General features: G+C 31.3%; 1 protein-coding gene across 1 annotated transcript; it reads right to left on the reverse strand.

Moving 5' to 3' along the window:
• Nucleotides 1-157: 157 nt before the first annotated feature.
• On the reverse strand, nucleotides 158-1,364 carry LOC110266687 (uclacyanin-3-like). Its single transcript, XM_021111628.2, has 2 exons — nucleotides 1,137-1,364; nucleotides 158-518 (listed from the first exon to the last, which is right to left on the reverse strand). Exons 1-2 carry the CDS (start codon nucleotides 1,303-1,305, stop codon nucleotides 316-318), a joined length of 372 nt encoding a protein of 123 aa, XP_020967287.1. The 5' UTR covers nucleotides 1,306-1,364; the 3' UTR covers nucleotides 158-315.
• Nucleotides 1,365-22,909: the final 21,545 nt, after the last annotated feature.

The raw sequence follows: 22,909 nt of genomic DNA on the forward strand, positions 1-22,909 counted from the left end.
ATATATATTAATTAAATTATTATAATCTAAGATAAATTTTTATAACACATATACTTAAAAATTAAAAAGTTATATATTAAAAATATGGAAAAGTCAGCAATTTTTGTGTTTTCTGACCAGCACTTAATCATTAAAATAAAAATGAGTAATCTCCCACCATTAGATGTAATCTCACACCATTAAAAAGACTATTAATGACTAATTGATAGTTACAAAACACCAAAATAACTGCCCTAACATTCATCTAAAAATATTTCACTAGCACTGCCTCTTCCCAAGACATAAATCCATCCCAAATCAGTACAGAACCCGGGTTTAAGAAACATTGAGCGCAAGTTTCATGCCAAGTTGGCAGTGACGAGGTGTTGGGCACAAGAAGAAGTAGCTCCCTGGCTTTGAAAGTGTGATCTTGTTGTTACCGCCTTTGTAGTTTTTTATTGAGTGGTTTGAATTGCAGTTAATGTAGTCGCTTTTGCTCACTTCGTCCACTTGGTGGAGACTTGCCTCATACTTGAACGCTGAATTATTAGTTATTAACAAACAAAAAATATATAAATTAATATGTATATATACAAATATATAATAACTAATTATATATATATATAATATTTTTATTTAAATATTACAAGCATTTATATATACAACAAGATGATCGTGAGATTATATGATATGATTAAATAATTATAAAAATACTTTTTGCATAAAAGGCATATCAAAATCAAAGTAATAATACTGTACAACTACCTCAATTCAAAGTATTTTTGCTTTTTAAAATTATAGTTCTTTGATTATTATTTTAGAAGAGAAAAATAAGGCTAAGCATGTATTTATTGGAACGTTTGATTTACGGACATCAAACTTAATCTAACAGTAGTTAAAAAAAGAAAAGTCTAGAGAGCCAGCAATTTTTGTGTTTTGTGACCAGCATTTAATCATCAAAAGAAAAGTGAATGATCTCCCACCATTAGAAGTAATCTCACACTATTAAAAAGACTATTGATGACTAATTGATGGTTCCAAAATACAAAAGTTGCTGCCCCTAACACTCCTCATTAAAAAAAACCTTGGAGATTAAAATAAGTACCGCACAAAAATCAAATAAGAAAACGATGAAATATAGAAGAGAGAAGACTCACTTAGAGTATCATTAACTTTGAATTTAAAATTTTCGGCCCAGATGCCATAATCAGGTCCAATGACCCATCCAGAAGGACCTCCAACAACGTAATCTGTTGCAAAAACAGTTGGAAAAGCCAACAACAAAATCAAGAATGAGGCAGCAACTAATGCTACAGCTTTAGCCATGTTTCTATGAAGAAAATGTGCTCTCTCACAATAATAATCAAAAAAATTCTTCAAAGGAATTTATAGCATGAGAAGCTTTGCAAGCTATGCTACTACTAATAAATACTTATTAAAAATATATATAGAAGAGTGTTAGGGGCAGTAAGTTTTGTGATTTGTAGTCATCAATTAGTTATTATTGGTGATTTCAATAGTGTGAGATTTCATTCAAGAGTGTGAGATTACTCACTTTGCTTTTGTTGATTAAATGTTGGCCAAATTTTAATAAAACTGTTGGTCCCCTAGACTTTTATATATATATATATATAAGAGCAAATTATTTTAAGGAAAAAGTTTGGTAACAAAATATTTTGAGTGATAATTAGCGAAAACTTTCTATAATTTACTTCATTTATATAATTTAATAATAGTTTTATTTTTTATCTCACTCCCCTATCAATCCACTTATCATATTCTTATCTGTCCCACTTATTAATGACATTAATTATAATATCATATTTCTTATTATTAAGCATTCTTATAATTAATACTTAATATTTCTTTTTATAATTTGATTTTTATATTTAAGGATACAATAAAAACTCATAATAATTATAAAGAACGGTAATGATAATTTGTATTAAATGAATTAATTGTAATTAATTTTTTGTTTTTATTAAGTCATTTATCATCATTTAATGGAGATACAAAATCTGAAAGCTACCCTAATATGATTTTATTTCCGTTAATTCAATTATTTTCATTCAAAATTCTCAACTCTAATACAATTGTAAACACAATTAGAATAGGCCAAAGAATTTTACAAGTCATCTCTATCATTACAAATAGTATGGGATTTGAATTTGACCTTAATACGGTACCTATGGTAGAAGGTGCTGAAAAATTTGAACAGACGGACTCACTCGACGAAGTTGTTGTCAGTCAACTAATTTTCAAGAATATAGAAAACCACACTAACTTTGATGAGGTATGGTAATAAACTGATTTAATTTTTTTGTGTGTGTTTTTATGTGTATTTATAATTATATTGTACTAACTAAGTTCATACACATAACATTCATACGTTCATATACATAACATCCATAATTACATACAACTAACATCTAAAAGTTAAATTCATGTTTATTAGGTATTACATCCACACACATATCATTTTTTAGTTATTGCATACGTAACTATAAAGTTAACACAGATGTTTTTAAATTTTATCATAATTGAATTTAAAAAATGTCAAATTCTTAAATTAATTTATTTGATTGATAAATTTATCCATAACATCTATAAATTCATATACATAATATCTATAATTTTATATTAATAACATTCATAATTTTGTACTCATAATATTCATAATTTTATACATATGATGTCTATAATTAATAAATTTTTATTGTATTCTTCAAATTATCTCATATGTGCATTAATATGTCATGATTTTAATTATTTTAATATTTTTATTTAATATTCATATGTATGCTTATTTATTGATATTAATATGACGAGTTAATAATTATTTTTAAAAATTTATTTTTTAAGTTTTTTATATTTTATATTTTATATTTTATTTTTTATTTTTTAATAGTCTATATATAAAATATAAGTTGTATAATAAAAATTGTTAAAAATTTTTAATTTAACTTCCATAATTTTTGAAGAGAATTATTGTATTCTAATGGATAATAATATGATTGAGAGATGTTAGGAATTTAATTTGAGAGAAACTGAAATTAATTTTAGAAAGAACATTAATAACTCCAAATATACAGTAAAATAGTAAGTAATAAAAAGAATAAATAACAAAAAAAGTATATATCACTTACTTATAAAAAAATACAAATTTTAACATAACATTTTTATATTATAATTATTTTTTAAATACCTAATATCACTCTTATTTTAATAGCCAACCTTAACTAAGGTCATTTAATGTGATTAATGGTAGTCATATATTGACCAGCCAATATATGACTGGCATATGACAAAATAAGTAAAGAGATTTTTTTTTTTCTACATACTAATAAATGCTAATGAAATGTTAGGATTTTTTTCATTATAAAATAAAAAATATTTATTTTTAAAAACAAATTAAACTAACTTTGTATTTCCATTTTTGTTTTATTTTATGGATTTTTATAGAATTTGCCCACGGTAAACTTCTAAAAATTATACAAAATTTATTTAAGAAAGAGGTGAACTTGTGTATACTTCATAAAATTCGTCTAAATTAAACGCGAATTTTCATACATCGTAACTTTTTTTTGTTATATTGGTATTTATTCTTTCATTTTACCCCATAATTAAATATTTATTATAAATAAAAATATTAATAAATACAATAAAATATTATTTATTAAAACGTTTTATAGTATTCATTAATATTTTTTGTTATATTCATTAACATCTTTATAATATAATAATTATTTTTTGTAAATTTAATTAATATTAGTGTATCAATATTCGTTAACATACACTACAAGAAATGCGTTGAATATTATCAATTTTACGGTCAGACGTTATCGATAGATTTAGCAGCAATTTTTTTGACGATTATGAGTGAAAATTCATCCCTTGAATAAGTTACCATTGAATTTAAAATTCCGTCGTTAAATTCGACAGTAAATATAGGCACAAAAATTAATTTTATTAGTGCCAAATTTACCGTCGAAAAATTCCGACGGTAACACGATTTAGTGAAATGTGTCGTTTAGGTAATGACGAACACCTTACCATCGAATTTTTTCGCTGATAAATTCGACAATAAATTTAGAATAAAATTCAAATGCGAAACCCTTCTCCCTCACTTCTGTAAACTTTCTATCTCTCTCTCTCTCTCTCTTCTCTTCTCTCTTATCTCTCTCTTTCTGGTCCATTAAAAAAGGTTGTTCCGCTACCACATGTAGCTGTTGTCACCGCCGATAAGCCATTGTCGTCGCATATCAGCACATCGTCATTATTGCTGTTCGAGCCTCTATCATGCCGCTGCTGTTGGTGTCCTTTGTCGTCAATCGGAGGTCATCGCCTTGTCACTATCACTGTGGCTGAGGTCCAGTGCGCCAAGGTAAAGTTGTTGTCCCTTTTTTTTTTGTTTGTTATATTACTAAACCCTAACTCCACCACTGTAGGTTTCACTGTTGCCTCCTGTCACCGCCACGCTTCCACCATTCTGCGGCCATAATAACATCCCAACTTTTTGAATCATATTCATTATTTAATTAAAATTGTAATGATTTAAAATTTAAATTCATAATAAAAAATTTAAAAATAATACATTTGAAAAACTAACATATCTAATTTAAAATTTGAAAATACGAAAATACTAGTTTTAGTGAATTTCTAATCGACAATAAATCACCTTTAAAGATATAGTCATAACTAATTCCATGCTTATTAAATTTTAATGATCTTTAGTTACACGAAAGGATAAGAAAACTATCTTTATTCTTTAAGTTTCATGCAAAATTAAATTCAAATTAAATTAGGTAGATAAATCTGTTATAAGTTCACAGTAGAAAATCGTACCCTAACCAACCAGCCTGATATACTAACAGTATTTTGTGAATATCTAAAGTTGGGGTTATTTGATTGACTTTATTAAAACCTCATTTTAAAGATAACTCAATTATCTATAAATTTGTCTCTAATAGCTATTTTTAAATTCTAAACGTATAAAATATTATAGGGCTCACAAGCTGATAATTCAGATTGAAGATTTTAGCTAAACGTGAGTTAAATTCTCCTAACATAATTTATACATACCTAAGAGTTATTTGAGTTATTTATTTCTCATTCTATTCCTTTTTTATACAAAATGTTCTAGGTAATCTATCTTCTCTATCTTCTATTATCTCTATAAATTATCATTCATATATCTTCTCCACTTCATTATAAGAAAAACCATTATCTCTTTTTACTTCCTTACTCTCACTCTAAATCTTCTGCCAAACTATTCACAAATTCCACTCTTATATTGTTCAAGAAGATATTGTCTCTAAATTATGCAAATTACGAAATATGAAAATTTTTTTCTTATCTAGTCAAAGATACATACCTATATAAAAAATATATATAAAATTTAGTCATTGAACAAGTCTCTCTTTACTAATAAATAGTGTCTATTTGCATTGGAATATATATAAGAACTTCATTGAAGGTAGGAGTTTTATATTATTTTCTTATATGTCATGTCTTAAATATTTTTTAATATAGATGTTAGTATTTCATATCATGATATAATATTTTTTTATTTTGTACACATTATACATTATAATAATCATTTTATGTGCATTAAAGAACGAAGAGAATGATCTTTTGATAAAGGAAGTTAACTTCCAAAGACAAGATAATTGAGATGACCCTTCAGTAAGAGACGGTGATCGAATCGATATGATCTTTCGATAAGGGAAGGTGATCGGCAAACTTTTGGGATAAGAACTTTTAACAAGGGGAGAGGACTCCCATCAATTTTATATAATAATATCTCTTTATTGCGTACACACTAAGCATTACAATAACTGTAACACCCTACCACACAGAACTTTACGTTTAAGTTGTAAAATAGAGGTGGTATGGTATTATGACCTCTAAAATAGAATGTGTACGTATAATAGCAGAAGAATTATAATATGCTAGGAGCCTTGAAGAATAGAAGAAACAAAAATCGCGAATATAACAGCGCAACGCTCAAGAAACGAGTTAACTTGCGTGATAAGAAAGCTACAACTATTAAATGTAAAGTAACCCAAAACTGGAACAGATAGTCAAATATACAAAATAACGAGCTCTTTCCTTGTTCAAGCAATTCTCATACTCCCAACATATTCACATGCACACTAACATCAACAAATCCTATTTCCTCAATACCATATCCACCATAAAAATCATACTTCACACCCACAATTATCACATATACACAAGCCAAAACCACCAACAACAACAGCATATACACAAGCCAAGTCCTACAATCAAACCACAATTCATGGATTACACATTTGTGTCCTCAACTCATTGATTAACATTTCATTAATCCTTCAACTAATCAATACCACATCAATCCACATTTTGTAACAAGGCACTAAACCATAATATACACATATATTCCAACTTATCCGACGGTCATCTAGCCTAAGTTTTCACAGAATATTATATATTAAATACAAAAAACCTGAACCATACCTTAGCCGATTTTCACATAACGACCAAAGCAATTTATTCAAAATCAAGGCAGCCCTCAAAATTCAACAAACTCTAAGCTCAGCTTCCTCCAAGTTCCAATATTCACAATTCCAAGCTCCAATTATTTATTTTCAACCTAAGATACATTTATAACACATATATATCCAATTTAATACTCAAAGCTCAAATTCAATGAAATTAAAATAGAATTATCGTATCCTCACCCTACCCAAGCTTCACATAAGCAAAAGTGAACGTTTTTCTCAAGCTAATTAGATCCTAAAACATCAAAAATAAAAGAAATTCAACATTCATACTCAAAATTCGAAAATTGGGGGAAGAGGAGGTTAAGAGTGATTAAACATGTTACCAGTGAAATTGTTTCAGTAGAAACGTAAAGCTCTACACGGTGAACGCGTGGCCGCAAACGGTGCGGCGATCGGAGCTCGGACGGAGAAGTTACGGGAGTTGGAAATTCATGTAAGGGTTACAGGAGTGTTTCTCGTTTTTCTTCTCCCTGGAAGCTGAAGGCTTCGTTGCTGCTGTAATGAGGGAGAAGACAAAGCTGGGTTCGTTTAATAGGTCGGTCCGGTTAGACCAACGGCCCGGTTTGGGCTCGGTTCAACCGGTTCGGTCCGTTCGATCCAATCTTAGACCGTTTTTTTTTTAAATTAGTGTCAAAATTCTCATTTCGATGAGCTCTATCCTAATTTGATATAATATTCGCATTTCTAATATTCCTTATTAAAAACTAATTTTTGACTAATTATCTACTAATTTATCGGGGTTTACATCATATCCACCTAACAAAGAATTTTTCCCTCAAAATTCAAATTCAGTTACCTGAAAAGAGATGTGGGTAGTCCCTTCGCATATCTGATTCGAGTTTCCAAGTATGTTCCTTGATACCAGTTCGACTCCAAGCTACTTTTACCAATGATACTTCTTTCCGTGTAATCGTTTAACACTAGTGTCATCAATTCTCACCGAAATTACTGGAAGTGTTAGATCTTCTCTTACTTGGATTGGTTCCGGTTCCAGAACATGACTTTCATCAGGAGTATACTTCTGAAGCTGTGACACATGAAACACGTCGTGCAAATTCGAAAGATACAGTGGTAAGGCAATTCTATAAGCCACTGGCCCAATTCTTTTCAGGATCTCGAACGGTCCAATATAACGGGGATTCAGTTTCTTAGTCTTAATAGCTCTTCCCACTCTAGTGGTTGGTGTAACCTTCAGAAAGACATGCTCCCCTTCTTCAAATTCCAAAGGCTTTCATCTTTGATTAGCATAGCTCTTCTGACGGCTTTGGGCTATAAGCATTTGACTACGAATCTTCTTTATCTGTTCAGTAGTTTCAGGTATCATCTCAGGCCCTAACAAACTTCTTTCTCCAGTTTCATACCAACATAGTGGAGACTGGCATTTTCTGCCATACAGAGCTTCATATGGAGCCATTCCGATGCTCGCATGGTAACTGTTATTATAAGCAAGTTCTACTAATGACATATACCGATCACAGCTCGCCGGCTGGTCCAAAACACAAGCCCTAAGCATATCCTCCAAGGTCTGAATAATTCTCTCTGATTGACCATCTGTCTGAGGGTGATACGCAGTACTCAAACTTAATTGAGTCCCAAATGCACGTTGAAAAGCTCACCAGAACCTTGATGTAAAACGAGGATCCCTGTCAGATATAATGGTAGAAGGCATGCCATGTAACCTGACAATCTCTTTGATATACATTCGAGCTAGTTCTTCCATTGTGCAACTTATTCGGATAGGGAGAAAGTGAGCTGATTTTGTCAGTCGATCTACAACCATCCAAATAGCGTCACAACCAGACCGGGTTTTAGGAAAACCTATTACAAAATCCATTGCGATACTCTCCCATTTCCATTGTGGAATCTCTAAAGGCTGAAGGGTTCCTGATGGTCTCTAATACTCAATCTTAACCTTCTGACACGTTAAACATTTAGATACATGCAATGCCACATCATTCTTCATTCTTGGCCACCAGAACATCGCTTTCAGATCCTGGTACATTTTGGTGCTTCCTGGATGAATTGAAAATCTGCTCTTATGAGCTTCCTTCAAGATACTCTGTCACAGGTCTCCAACATCTGGCACTACAATCTGGTTATTGAACCTCCACAAACCATCATGTCCTTCTGACACTTTTCACTGTTTTTCCTGTTCAATTGCCAGTAATACCTTATGTAATGCTTTATTATCTTGATGAGCCTTCAGAAGTTCTGGTTTAAAATCACTTGGAATCTACAACTGACTCAGACATAGAATTCCAGATTCTTCTCTAACCCCTAAATTCAAACCTTGAAATGCCTTTAGTAACTCTTCTTCCCGTAGCATCATCCAAGCTGCATATAAAGACTTCCGACTCAAGGCGTCCGCCACAACGTTCACTTTTCCTGGATGATAATTCAATTCAAAATCATAATCTTTCAGAAGCTCTATCCATCTCTTCTGACACATATTCAACTCCTTCTGCTAAAAAAGATACTTCAAACTCTTATGGTTTGAGAAAACGTGGAACTTGACACCAAAGAGATAGTGTCTCCAAATATTTAGAGTAAACACAACAGCAGCAAGTTCCAAATCATGTGTCGGGTAGTTCATCTCATGCGGCCTTAACTGCCGTGAGGCGTATGCTACAACATTTCGATGCTGCATCAGAACGCACCCCAAACTCTTCAGTGATGCATCACAATACACTTCAAATGGTTCACTTGGTTCAGGCAATACCAACACGGGTGCAGTAGTCAACCTGTGCTTCAATGCTTGAAAACTCTCCTCACACTCTGGAGTCCAGACAAAAGGCGTATCCTTCCTAGTCAATATAGTTAAAGGTAAAGCAAGCTGTAAAAATCCCTTAATGAATCTGCGATAATATCCCGCCAAACCTAGAAAACTCCTGATCTCTGTCACTGAAATTGGTCGCTCCCAATTCACTACTGCTTCCACGTTAGCAGGATCCAACACTATTCTCTGCTTACTCACCACGTGACTAAGAAACTTCACCTCACTCTTCCAAAATTTGCATTTAGATAACTTAGCATATAACTTCATGTCTCTCAGAATTTACAATACAGTTCGCAAGTGATCAGCATGCTCCTCTTCAGTCTTAGAATAAACAAGAATATCATCAATGAAGACAATAACAAACTTGTCCAAATACGGCCAAAAAACTCTGTTCATATAATCCATGAATACTGCTGGAGAATTAGTTAATCCGAAAGACAATACCGTATACTCATAATGACCATAACGTGTCCTGAAAGTAGTTTTCGGAATATCTTCATCTCTAACTCTTATCTAATGATACCCGGATCGCAGATCAATCTTAGAAAACATACCTGCACCTTGTAACTGATCCATTAGGTTGTCGATTCTATGCAGCAGATATTTATTCTTCACAGTGATCTTATTCAATTGCCGATAATCGACACACAAGCGCATACTCCCATCCTTCTTCTTTACCAGTAACACTGGCGCTCCCCACGGAGAAACACTTGGTCGAATAAAATGCTTACCAAACAGATCTTCCAGCTGAGCCTTCAGTTCAGCCATTTCTAAAGGTGACATCCTGTAAGGAGTAATCGAAATTGGACCGGCTCCAGGCACTAATTCAATTACAAACTCAACCTCTCGGTTAGGTAGAAATTCATTAATATCATCCGGAAACACATCTGGAAACTCATATACAACCGGAATCTGCTCTAAATTCTGATCATCATCTGATACTCCCACAGTTAATAATATAATACCCTGACATTCAGTTCCAGAACAGTTTACTATCATAGAGTTTAAATAATAACTATTCACCAGAAGCCCCTATAACTTCCTGTCTCTCAGAATTTGCAATACGGTTCGCAAGTGATCAGCATGCTCCTCTTCAGTCTTAGAATAAACAAGAATATCATCAATGAAGACAATAACAAACTTGTCCAAATACGGCCGAAAAATTCTGTTCATATAATCCATGAATACTGCTGGAGCATTAGTTAATCCGAAAGATATTACTGTATACTCATAATGACTATAACGTGTCCTGAAAGCAATTTTCGGAATATTTTCATCTCTAACCCTTATCTGATGATACCCAGATCGCAGATCAATCTTAGAAAATACACCTGCACCTTGTAACTGATCCATTAGGTCGTCGATTCTAGGCAGCGAATATTTATTATTCACAGTGATCTTATTCAATTGCCGATAATCGACATACAATCGCATACTCCCATCCTTCTTCTTTACCAGTAACACTGGCGCTCCCCACGAAGAAACACTTAGTTGAATAAAATACTTACCCAACAGATCTTTCAGCTGGGACTTCAGTTCAGCCATTTCTAAAGGTGACATCCTGTAAGGAGTAATCGAAATTGGACCGGCTCCAGGCACTAATTCAATTGCAAACTCAACCTCTCGATTAGGTGAAAATTTATTAATATCATCTAGAAACACATATGGAAACTCACATACAACCGAAATCTGCTCTAAATTCTTATCATCACCTGATACTCCTGCAGTTAATAACATAATACCCTGACATTTAGTTCCAGAACAGTTTACTATTATAGAGTTCAAATAATAACTATTCACCACAACTGGCGCTTCTGATCCTTCCGGCATAAACTGTACTGATTTCTCAGAACAATCAAGCAAAATATGATTCTTGGATAACCAATCTAATCCCAAGATGAGATCAAGACCAGTCATCGGCAAACAAATAAAATCATGCACAAATTCACGTTGTTGCACTCGAAAGGGAACTTGTGGACATCCTATCCTAGTCACCATAGTTTCATGAGTAGCATTATACACTTTCAAATCATAACCTAATACCACCATTCTCAATCCTATCTCATTAGCATTTTCAAATGCAATAAATGAATGAGTTGCTCCTGAATCAAATAAAGCATTTAAGATTTTACCAGCCATTTCACAATTACCTCTAATCAGTGTCTCAGATCCCTCAGCACCTATTGTAGAAGTGGTATACACTCTTCCTGGTTGCTGTACCCTACCAGTCTCATACTTCTTCTTCTTCGAACAATTACTGGCCATATGCCCGGGTTGTCCACAGAAATAGCATACCCCAAGTCCTAACCTGCACAGAACACCAGGATGATACTTTCCACACCTCTGGTAGTTCAGATCCTGCTGTGGTTGCTTTCCAACCCTTCTTCCCTGATTAACATTAGTATTCGGCCTTCTGTAATTACTCTGGCCCTGAGTCTGCTGCGGAACAAAGCCTCCACGCTTGAAATTCTTACCTCTCAGAGCAAAGTTTCTCCCTGAAGGCCTCTGAAAAGGCACCCTCAAACTTCCTTTCTCTATCGCCGCCTTCCTCACACAATCTTCAGCCACCCTACTCTTATTCACCAATTCAGAAAATACTCTGATCTCCATTAGGGCAACGAAGCTCAGAATATTTCTCCTAAGACCTCCCTCATATTTAATACACTTTCATTCGGCAAAATCTTCAGGCACACCTTGACAGATACGAGAAAAGTGACATAACTCCTCAAATTTGCTAGTATAGTCAGCAATAATCATCTGTCCCTACTTTAACTGCATTAATTCAAGTTCCTTAGCATTTTTGGCTGAATTAGAAAAGTATTTCTTATAGAATTCTGTCCGGAAAATCTCCCAAGGAATCGCAGCACCATCAGGTTGCAGGATACGCCGTGTTCCCTGCCACGAATACCGAGCCTCACCTTGCAACTGATAAGTTCAAAATTCAACCCATTGCTCTTCAGGAACCTGTTGGGCCTGTAATGCTCGTTCCATAGCCTGAATCCAATTATCTGCATCAGTGGAATTTGAGGTTTCCCTAAAATTCGGAGGGTGAACTTTCAGAAATGTAGCAAGTGTCATAGGACCGTCCTCATCATTATTGTTCCCATGATTACCCTTATTTATCTGATTACCCAGTGCCTTGGCTGTCGCCTGCATAGCTGCAGCCATATTTCCTAGAGCAGCCATAAAGTATACTGGATCATTTGCTGCTGGGCCAGGAGTAACGGTGCCTATCCTACCTCTACCTCGCCCGCGACTATGCCCGCGAGTTGACATCTGGTCCCTATACACACCAAACAAGTGATATTAAGTTGATCAGCGTCAATATCGTAGGTCTAATGCTTTAAGTTTCAAATGCATGCTCACAAATGTTTATGCCATATATATCAGTCAGATATCCTAATAGCACATAAACACATATACAGAGAATGCACAGAAGCACAATCAGTCCGTGTTTCAGGCTCTATAGGAACGAACTGGTCTGATACCATAATGTAACACCCTACCACACAGAGCTTTACACTTAAGTCATAAAACAGAGGTGGTGTGCTATTATGACCTCTAAAATGGAATGTGTACGTATAATAGCAGAAGAATTATAATATGCTAGGAGCCTTGAAGAATAGAGGAAACAAAAATCGCGAATATAAAAGCACAACGCTCAAGAAACGAGTTAACTTGTGTGATAAGAAAGCTACAACTATTAAATGTAAAGTAACCCAAAACTGGAACAGATAGTCAAATATACAAAATAACGAGCTCTTTCCTTGTTCAAGCAATTCTCATACTCCCAACATATTCACCTGCACACTAACATCAACAAATCCTATTTCCTCAATACCATATCTACCATAAAAATCATACTTCACACCCACAATTATCACATATACACAAGCCAAAACCACCAACAACAATAGCATATACACAAGCCAAGTCCTACAATCGAACCACAATTCATGGATTACACATTTGTGTCCTCAACTCATTGATTAACATTTCATTAATCCTTCAACTAATCAATACCACATCAATCCACATTTTGTAACAAGGCACTAAACCATAATATACACATATATTCCAACTTATCCGACGGTCATCTAGCCTAAATTTTCACAGAATATTATATATTAAATACAAGAAACCTGAACCATACCTTGGCCGATTTCCACGTAACGACCAAAGCAATTTATTCAAAATCAAGGCAGCCCTCAAAATTCAACAAACTCTAAGCTCAGCTTCCTCCAAGTTCCAATATTCACAATTCCAAGCTCCAATTATTTATTTTCAACCTAAGATACATTTATAACACATATATATCTAATTTAATACTCAAAGCTCAAATTCAATGAAATTAAAATAGAATTATCATATCCTCACCTTACCCAAGCTTCACATAAGCAAAAGTGAACGTTTTCCTCAAGCTAATTGGATCCTAAAACATCAGAAATAAAAGAAATTCAACATTCCTACTCAAAATTCGAAAATTGGGAGAAGAGGAGGCTGAGAGTGATTAAACAAGTTATCAATAAAATTGTTCCGGTAGAAACATAGAGCTCGACGCGGTAAACGCGTGGCCACAAATCGTGCGGCGATCGGAACTCGAACGGAGAAGTTACGGGAGTTGGAAATTCACATAAGGGTTACGGGAGTGTTTCTCGTTTTTCTTCTTCGTGGAAGCTGAAGGCTTCATTGCTGATGTAATGAGGGAGAAGACAAAGCTGGGTTCATTTAATAGGTCGGTCGGTTGGACCGACGGTCCGGTTTGGGCCCGATTTAACCAGTTCGACCCGTTCGGTCCAATCTTAGATCGTTTGCTTTGAAATTAGTATCAAAATTCTCGTTTCGATGAGCTCTATCCTAATTTGATATAATATTCGCATTTCTAATCTTCCTTATTAAAGACTAATTTATTGACTAATTTATCTACTAATTTATCGGAGTTTACAATAACCATCTTATGTGCATTAAAGAATTGAGAGAATGATCCTTCGATAAGGGAATATGACCCTAAAGACAAAATATCGAAATGATTTTTTGGTAAGGGATAAGGTGATCGACAAACTTATGTCTCTTTTTTTTTTTGTCATGACTTCCTTCTTGTGTATGTCTAAATAACCTTGATTGTAAATTGAACCGATGGTATGATCCTTCGATAAGGGAATGTGACCTACAAAGATAATATATTGATATGATCCTTTGGTAAGGGAAGGTGATCGCCAAAACTTTTGGAATAAGAACTTTCGGTAAGGGAAGGAGACTCCTACCTCCTTTTTATAGCGGTTTAAATTCAATACCTTTTCATGCAAAAATTACAAAAAAAAAATAAAAAATACAAAAAAAAGTGTAATTATGATTGTTCTTCTTTTATCCTTTTTTGTTTGATTTATGATTATATTTATTATTCTTATTTCATTCAAAGAATAAAAGATATTAAAGAGTAGTTATTTTATTATGCTCATTAATATTTTTTATAATATAATAAATATTTAAATATGATATAAAATAAAAAAAATAAAAATAAATATAATGAAAAAGAGGAATAAAAAATGTTAAGAATATAATGTAAAAAATTTTATAGTATATAACAATAGTCATAACACACATATAAAATAAGAAAAATTTATTATAGATATTCAATAGAAATAGATGATACTTTTATTTTTTAAAAAAATATTATTTTATTATTTATAATGTGTGTTTAATTATTTTTAGGTGAATAAATCTAATAAAATTTGAGGTATCAAACGAATTTCAGCCATTTATTATTTATAACGTGTATTTAATTTGATGTTGTGCTAGACAAAATTCGAACTTCTAACACTTTATTAAACGGACTAATAAGTTAACTATTAGACCAATTCAATAATTGATAACTTTGAGAATTTAATTGTGATGGTGAGAATGTAACTTTAAAACCAAAAAAACCTTTTTAAGTGTGGATGGGTACCTTCAAAAAAAAAAAATATTAGAAGGAAAAAAATAAAACAATCTAGTATTTGGAAATGAAATAATTTTAAATGTTCCAGGTCAAAAGAAAAAATTAAATGTTATGAATTTTGAACAAAATTGTTATTATTTATATATATATATATATATAATGTATTTTTTTATATTTTAATTAAATTAAATTGATGGTTAAGTGATAGTTAAAAATAATAAATTTTATATAATATTTTTTTAAAATAAAACATGTACAAAACGATACTCGAACTTCCGACACTTATTTTAACGAACTAGTAAACTAATTATTAGATCAACCTAATTTAGTTATCTCAACTATATAGTCTAACTAATTCTTTTTATATATATATAAAAAAATCTTATTTGATTATTTTTGTCATTTTTTAATTATGTCTTATGCTTGTGTTTTCCTATAAGGATAGTTGGAAAAATTATTGTATCAAAATGCCTCATGTTGTTAACTTTTTCAATTTTCACCCAACTATACTTATTCAAATGTTTATACCAATGGTTTATTCTCACTATATATGTTAACTAGTGTGTTCCAAACTTATGTGCGGAGATTAATAATTTACATAATAATTTTGTATACATACTTTTATAAATTAAAATTATATATATATATATATATATATATATATATATATATATATATATATATATAAATTTAGAATTCATTATTAAAAATTTAAAATCTCGACTTCAAGATTAATTTGTTTTTTATTTTTAAATCATGACTTATTTGTGATATTTATCTTTAAAGATAATCTATTTTTATTTCTAATAAGTTCTATTTTAAAGTAAAATTATTTAATTTAAAAAATATTTGATTACTTGTTTGAATAAAATCGTAATTCTTAGTTGGTGGATTTGGAAAGGAAAAAATAAACTACAATCAATTATGGGTTAAGTACTGAAATCGTCTCTAAGGTAAGAGGCGAAAATCAAATTCGTCCCCGACCTTTTTTGTTATTAAAATCATCCTCAATGTTACAAAACGTTATAAAATCGTCATTTTTATCAATTTTATTTTTTTTATTACCAAATTACCCTTTATTAAAAAATTATAAAATAAAATAAAAAAAAAAAAGAAAAGAAAGGCTGAAAGGGAGAAAGAGAATCGGGAAAAGGGGAAGGGGGGCGAGAAACAGAGGGGAGTGGGGGAAAAAGGAAGAGGAGAAGGGGAAGGGGGGACGGCGCCGGCGAAAGGGGAAAGGGGAAAGGACGCGGGGTGGGGTGGGGGGAAGGGGAAAGGACGCGGGGTGGGGGTGGGGGAAGGGGTGTGGGGGAGGAGGAGTGTGAAGGGGAAAGGGGGGAGGGGATCGCCGCCGTTGGAGGAGCCGCGTGTTGTCGCCGCCATCGCGCCAGTCACCGTCGCACCTTCGTCGCCGCCATCGCGCCAGTCACCGCCGCGCCTTCGTCGTTGCCATCGCACCAGTCACCGCCGCGCCTACGTCGCCGTTCCTCGCCGCCTCCGCCTCCGCCATCTTTTCTCCTTGCCGCCGCCACCGGTCTTCATTACCGCCGCCGCTCTTCGCTGTCGCCGCCGCCGCTCTGCTCCTCGGGGAAAGGGGGAAGGGAACGCGAAGGGAGAAGAGGGGGGAGGGGGTTTGGGGAAGAAGAGGGGGAAGGGGAAGACTCCTCGCCGCCGCCACCGGTCTTCACGGACGCCGCCGATCTTCGCTGCTGCCGCCACCGCTGCATCGCCGCCCTGCCGCCTGTGATCCGCCACTGTTCTTCTTCTTCTTCTTCTTCTCCTCCTCCTCCTGTGAATTGGATTTTTGTTGTAGAATTTCTGAATTTTTTGTGAATTGTTGCTGAGTTTTGATTATTGTTTATTGCTTAGTTTTGCTGAGTTTTTATTATTGTTGTTGCTGAATCTGTTATTGCTGAGTTTTGCTGAGTTTTGTTGAGTTTTGATTACTGTTGTTGCTGAGTTTTGAGTTCTGATTTTCTGAGTTATGTTGTTGCTGTTACTTGATGTTTTTGGTGTTGGTGTTGGTTGGTGTTTGTGTTTGTGGTGGTGGTGGTAATGGTGGTGGCAGTGGAAGTGGTGGGGTGAGAAAGGTGAAGAGAAGAATGATGATGATGAGGGTATTTTGGTCCAAGAATTTGGAAAAAGATGATTTTAAAACGTTTTTGAACGTTGAGGATGATTTTAATAATGAAAAAAGGTCGGGGACGAATTTGATTTTCGCCCCTTACCTTAAGGACGATTTCAGTACTTAACCCTATAATTAATGTATGCCTTAAATGAATATCAACACTATTAGAATTTATAGGGTCGGATAAATGAATATAATATATAACTATAATTATAACAATAATTATACATAAAAACATAAAATTTGTTGTTAAATTAAACCACCAATTCTTCGTTAAGAAGCTAAGTCCTCAACTTTTAATTTTAAAACTTATCTTCAATCTCCAAATATTTTTTACTTTCGGGTTCGAATACGTGAATAATAAATTAGTTTAAGAAAATTATTTATTCTATTATATAAAAATCGGATGTCTGCACTTAATGATGGAGTTGACGTGGCATGCTCTGGAGAGTGTTTTTCGATTTAATTATTTTAACTCATTCAATACAATTTATTACCATGACTTAATTATATCAGCTAATTGATTTGATTAGATATTTAAATATTAATATAATTTATTATAATATATATTACTTAATTAATTTTACTACATTAATTATAATTTGTTATATTAGTTAATTAATTTATTTATTTATAAAGTCTGAAATAAAATAAATAATTTATTGTTTATTCTAATTGAATTTATTAAATTTAATTATATATTATATACGAATTAATGATAATTTGTAAATCAATTTATATTATATATGTATTAATAAAATATTATATATGTCTTAATGTGTTAATTAAATATTATATACGCACAGAAAAATAAATACAAAGATGATTTATATAATATTAATAATATTATATTAGCACGGTGATTTTTTTTTTTTGATATCATATAGTATTAATAATGATAATATTATTATATAGTATTATATAAACTTTCTAATATTAGTATAGAAAATTGGAAAATTATTCCTTATGACAATCATTCTTAGTAGAATAGTGTGTCCTTTATATAGTATTGATAATTGTTGCTTAATTTAAAGTAATTGTATATTAGTATCTTAAATTTATTTTCAATAATGACCTAAATAGATAAATCTAATTGAATTGAATGATTATATAAAATATTTTATATTATTAATATACTAAAATTAAATTTATTTTTTGGTACATAATTTTATAGGTAAATTTTATACAAGATTAAGTAATTTTTTATTTTTTTATTTGTTTTATCTATGTTACTTTATTTAATTTTAAGTAGCGTCATATTTACAATTACCGCCAATATGATATTCTATAAAATATGAAAATCAATTTTTTTATAATTTAAATATCAATGTTTGAATAGAAGAACTTAACAGACTCACAATGAGAGAGAGAGAGGGAAATTTACCTAGAGAAAAGAAACTCGGCATGAGAATGGTGGCGACGGGCTCAACAACGACGGTAACGGGATGAGTAGCGATGATGACATAAGCTGTGAACAGTGACGGACCCAAAAAAATTTAGTAATGGGGACAAAAATATAATAAAATTTAGGTAAAGATATTTTTTTTTGCTTCCCACGGTATTCAACAAGTTAAGGACTAACCCGTCATGAATTTGAATTCCATTTAAGAATCTACAATTGGCCGGCAACGAATTACTATACATACGAGACAGAATTCGAACCCTCAATACTTATTTAAGCGGACGACTAAGTTGATCACTTGATCAATCTAAATTAGTTTAGATATATTCAAAATTTAAAATTAGAACTATCTAATACATATTAATAAGAACTAGAAATATACACACAATTATTATTATAATATTTAAAATAATAAAAATATAATTTCATACACATAGTATAACTAATTTTTAACCAAAATAATTACAGTATATTACAATTGTCAAATCTACTTATTATAATTTTTATAGTATAAATAAATTTTTTAACCAAAATAATTACAGTATATTAATACGTAGATAATATATTTTTTATCTTAAACAATTTTTAAAAAATCACTGATAATTTAAGTTGTATTTAATTAGAAAACTAAGTTTTAATTTAATTATTAATTAATTAACTAATATAATATAATTAATTATCACTAATTTTTTAGTGTATTTATTTATTTTTCATACTAAATCAAATTTAACAATATAATTATTATGTGTTAAGTTTAACAAAATATTTTTTAACATAAAATACAAAAAAACTATTTATATTTTATTCTGAGACAAATATAATATGATAAGTGGTATATATGTATATAAGTATTAATTTTTTTTTTCAAAAAAATTTGTAGAGGCAAATGCCCCCTCTATATTAAACGTGGGTTCGTCTCTGGCGAAGATGGGAGTTGTGAATAGGTAAGCGGTGATGGACTCAGCAACAACATGACAGGAGCTATGCGATTTTTTTGTGAAGAAGTCGAGAAGAAGAAGATTTTAGGTGAGGATGATTGAGTTTATCTTGCATGACTATAGAGTATAGACTGAAGCTATGAATCATGTGTGATGTGAGGCAAATCCTAATTACTAAAAAGTGTTTATATGTATATATTCGGGGCGGGTATACCCTAAACCCGACGATACCTGTCTTAAACAAAATCTGTCCCGACTCGAGTCAGGTTATTACCCCTTTTCATCCGGGTATAGACGGGTCGGGTACCTGCGTATTCGAAAACTCCTGCCAAGTCTAACCACGTATTGATACTTCTTTTATTAAGGGTTTATCGCTAGCCAATGGATTACTATATACACAAGGCGAGATTCTAACTCCTAATAATTGTTTAAGCAGACGAGTGAGATGATCACTTAACAAACTCAAATTGATTAAGATAAATACTAATTATTTTTAATATTTTAATATTAAAAATTTTAAAAATTTGATTTTAATTATAACTTTATAAAATATTTATAATAATAATTATTATATATATTATTTAATTTTTTAATAAAATTTTTAATATAATTTTATGTATTATCCCGTACAAGGTACGAGAACATACACTAATTTTTGTTTAAATAGCATAAAACAAAATTACTTTTAGATATGTAATTATTAAAAAGAAACTAAATAATAATAATAATAATAATAATAATATACCATAAAAAAAAATTGAGTTATAACTTATGAACTTTTTCACTTGATAAACGGTCAATTTAAAAAAAAAAAATTACGAAGATAGTGTAGGAGATGTATTTGTAACATCAAAAAAAAAAAAAAAATCAAATTTAAGATAGCCACCAAAAAAAAGAAAATCAAATTTAAGATAACATGGAAGATTTGGTTAAAACTGCAATCGTCAGAATCATTATATTGTGCTTTTAGCAACGATAAAATAATATAGAATGTATGTTAATGGGTCTGAGAGTGAAAGATTAAGATTGGAGAAGAAAAGAAGATCAGAAGAACGGTGCAGCAATGACAAAAATTATTATCTTAAATTAGAAATTTCAAAAAAGATAAAATTATTATTGTCTATTTAAGATTATTGTGTATTTTTTAAATATTATATCTATTTTATTAATTAAACTCTCTTAATGTCAATGATCTTTGGCACTAATTTTTTTCAATCTTTTGTTTGTATGACGTGCCTTGCCATGCATTAGAACTGGCGCAATATCTTTAAATTTTGAAAGTATAATGTTTTAATTTTGGTTTAATTACTTTGCCAATCTTATAGTTTTATTAAATTTTTAATTAAGTTTTTATATTTTTTTACCTTTTAATTCTATTCTTACACTATTTTTAATTTTATAATGATGTGATTTCTATTTTATTATATAAAAATCAGTTTTCTACATTTAATGATAGAACTGACGTGGCATACTTTTGAGAGTGTTTTCGATTTATTTCTTTTAATTTTGTAAAGCAAATTAATTATAACTAATACATAATATCAATTAATTAATTTGATTAGACATTTAAATCTCACAATTTATTATAATTTATATATATTAATTATTTGATTTGATTTGATTGGAGTAAATATCAAATTATTTTAGTAAATAATAAATATGATAACGAAATACATAAATTAATTTAATTAGTTTATTTTTTTCAATGTCATCTATTTATACGAGATCATAATGTGTTTTTTACTCATTCGTTTTCTCTTCTCTCTCTTCTTTCTTTCTCTCTTCCTCTCTCTTGTGTTTAGTGTAACAACCACCCCTTCTAGAAACAAAATTAAATTCGAATCAGTTAGGAGATAAGCTTAGAATTTTAAAATTTTGGATAGGAACCTAGTAACCACCCTCAATTTGAAATTTAAAATATCTCAACCACCCCATCCCCGAATTAATATAAATAGGGGAGCACCCATAGGTAGAAAATCACTCCTCTCAAATACTAATCCTCTCCCTTCTCTCTCTACAAAAAAATAATATTCTGTGGGCAAATACAAGAGACAAGCTCGAAGAAGCGTTAGGAAAAAAGAGTAGGAAATTATGTTTTTTTAATGCTTGGCATGTGTTATGTTCCATTTTTTTTATTTTATTTTCTTCCATTCACGAATGTTATCATGGCATTAATTATTTCTCACTCATCCTTTATTCATGTTGATCATGTCTGTCCACCATATCATTCATGTTTTCTTGAATCATTAGTATATGTCTCCTTATGAGGTTCATTGAATTATTTACTATACTCATTTTGCGCTCTTTCGTATGATTATATTGTTAATATTCCCTTATGCCGAGAGTACATGCCTCCTTATAATGTCTTGTTCAACACACCATATTCTATTATATGCATATGTGTGATCTCTTACAGTATTATATTATTATTTATAATATTTTATTCAAATATTTAATATATCCTATTCTATTAAGTGCATCTATGTGACCTGTTATAATTACTCCTTTAAAGTCAAGAGTACATGCTTTCTTAAATATTTTATTCAAATATTTAATATATCATATTCTATTAAGTGCATCTATGTGACCTGTTATAATGTTATTATTACTCCTTTAAAGTTAAGAGTACATGCTTTCTTAAATATTTTATTCAAATATTTAATATATCCTATTCTATTATGTGCATCTACGTGATCTCTTATATCATTATTTCCTTTAAAGTTAAGAGTACATGTAATATTTTATTTTAGTTAAATATTTAATATACCCTATTCTTATTATGTACACTTATATGATCGTTTGCACCATTATATTATTCCTTTAAGATCGAGAATACATAACTTCTTTAATATTTTATGCAGTTATTTAAAATGCCCCACTTTGATATGACCTCTTTCAATCTATGCTATTATATTACCAAGATCTTTTAATTAGAAAATCCATACATATGCTAGAGTCTCATGATTTTCATACATCCATTTATCATCATAATTGTCCCTTTTCTTGCATGATCTCTTTTTATATGATTTTTCTCTCGTGTATGTTTAAACAACCTAATTGTAAATTGAACTGAGAGAATGATCCTTCGGTAAGGGAAAGTGACCCCCAAAGACAAGATATCGAGATGATCCCTCGGTAAGGGAGGGTGATCGATCGAGATGATCCTTCGGTAAGGGAAGGTGATCGCCAAAATGTTTGGGATA

Source organism: Arachis ipaensis, chromosome B9, assembly GCF_059453495.1.
Source record: "Arachis ipaensis isolate K30076 ecotype BB chromosome B9, ASM5945349v1, whole genome shotgun sequence".
In the NCBI taxonomy this organism is placed as follows: domain Eukaryota; kingdom Viridiplantae; phylum Streptophyta; class Magnoliopsida; order Fabales; family Fabaceae; genus Arachis; species Arachis ipaensis.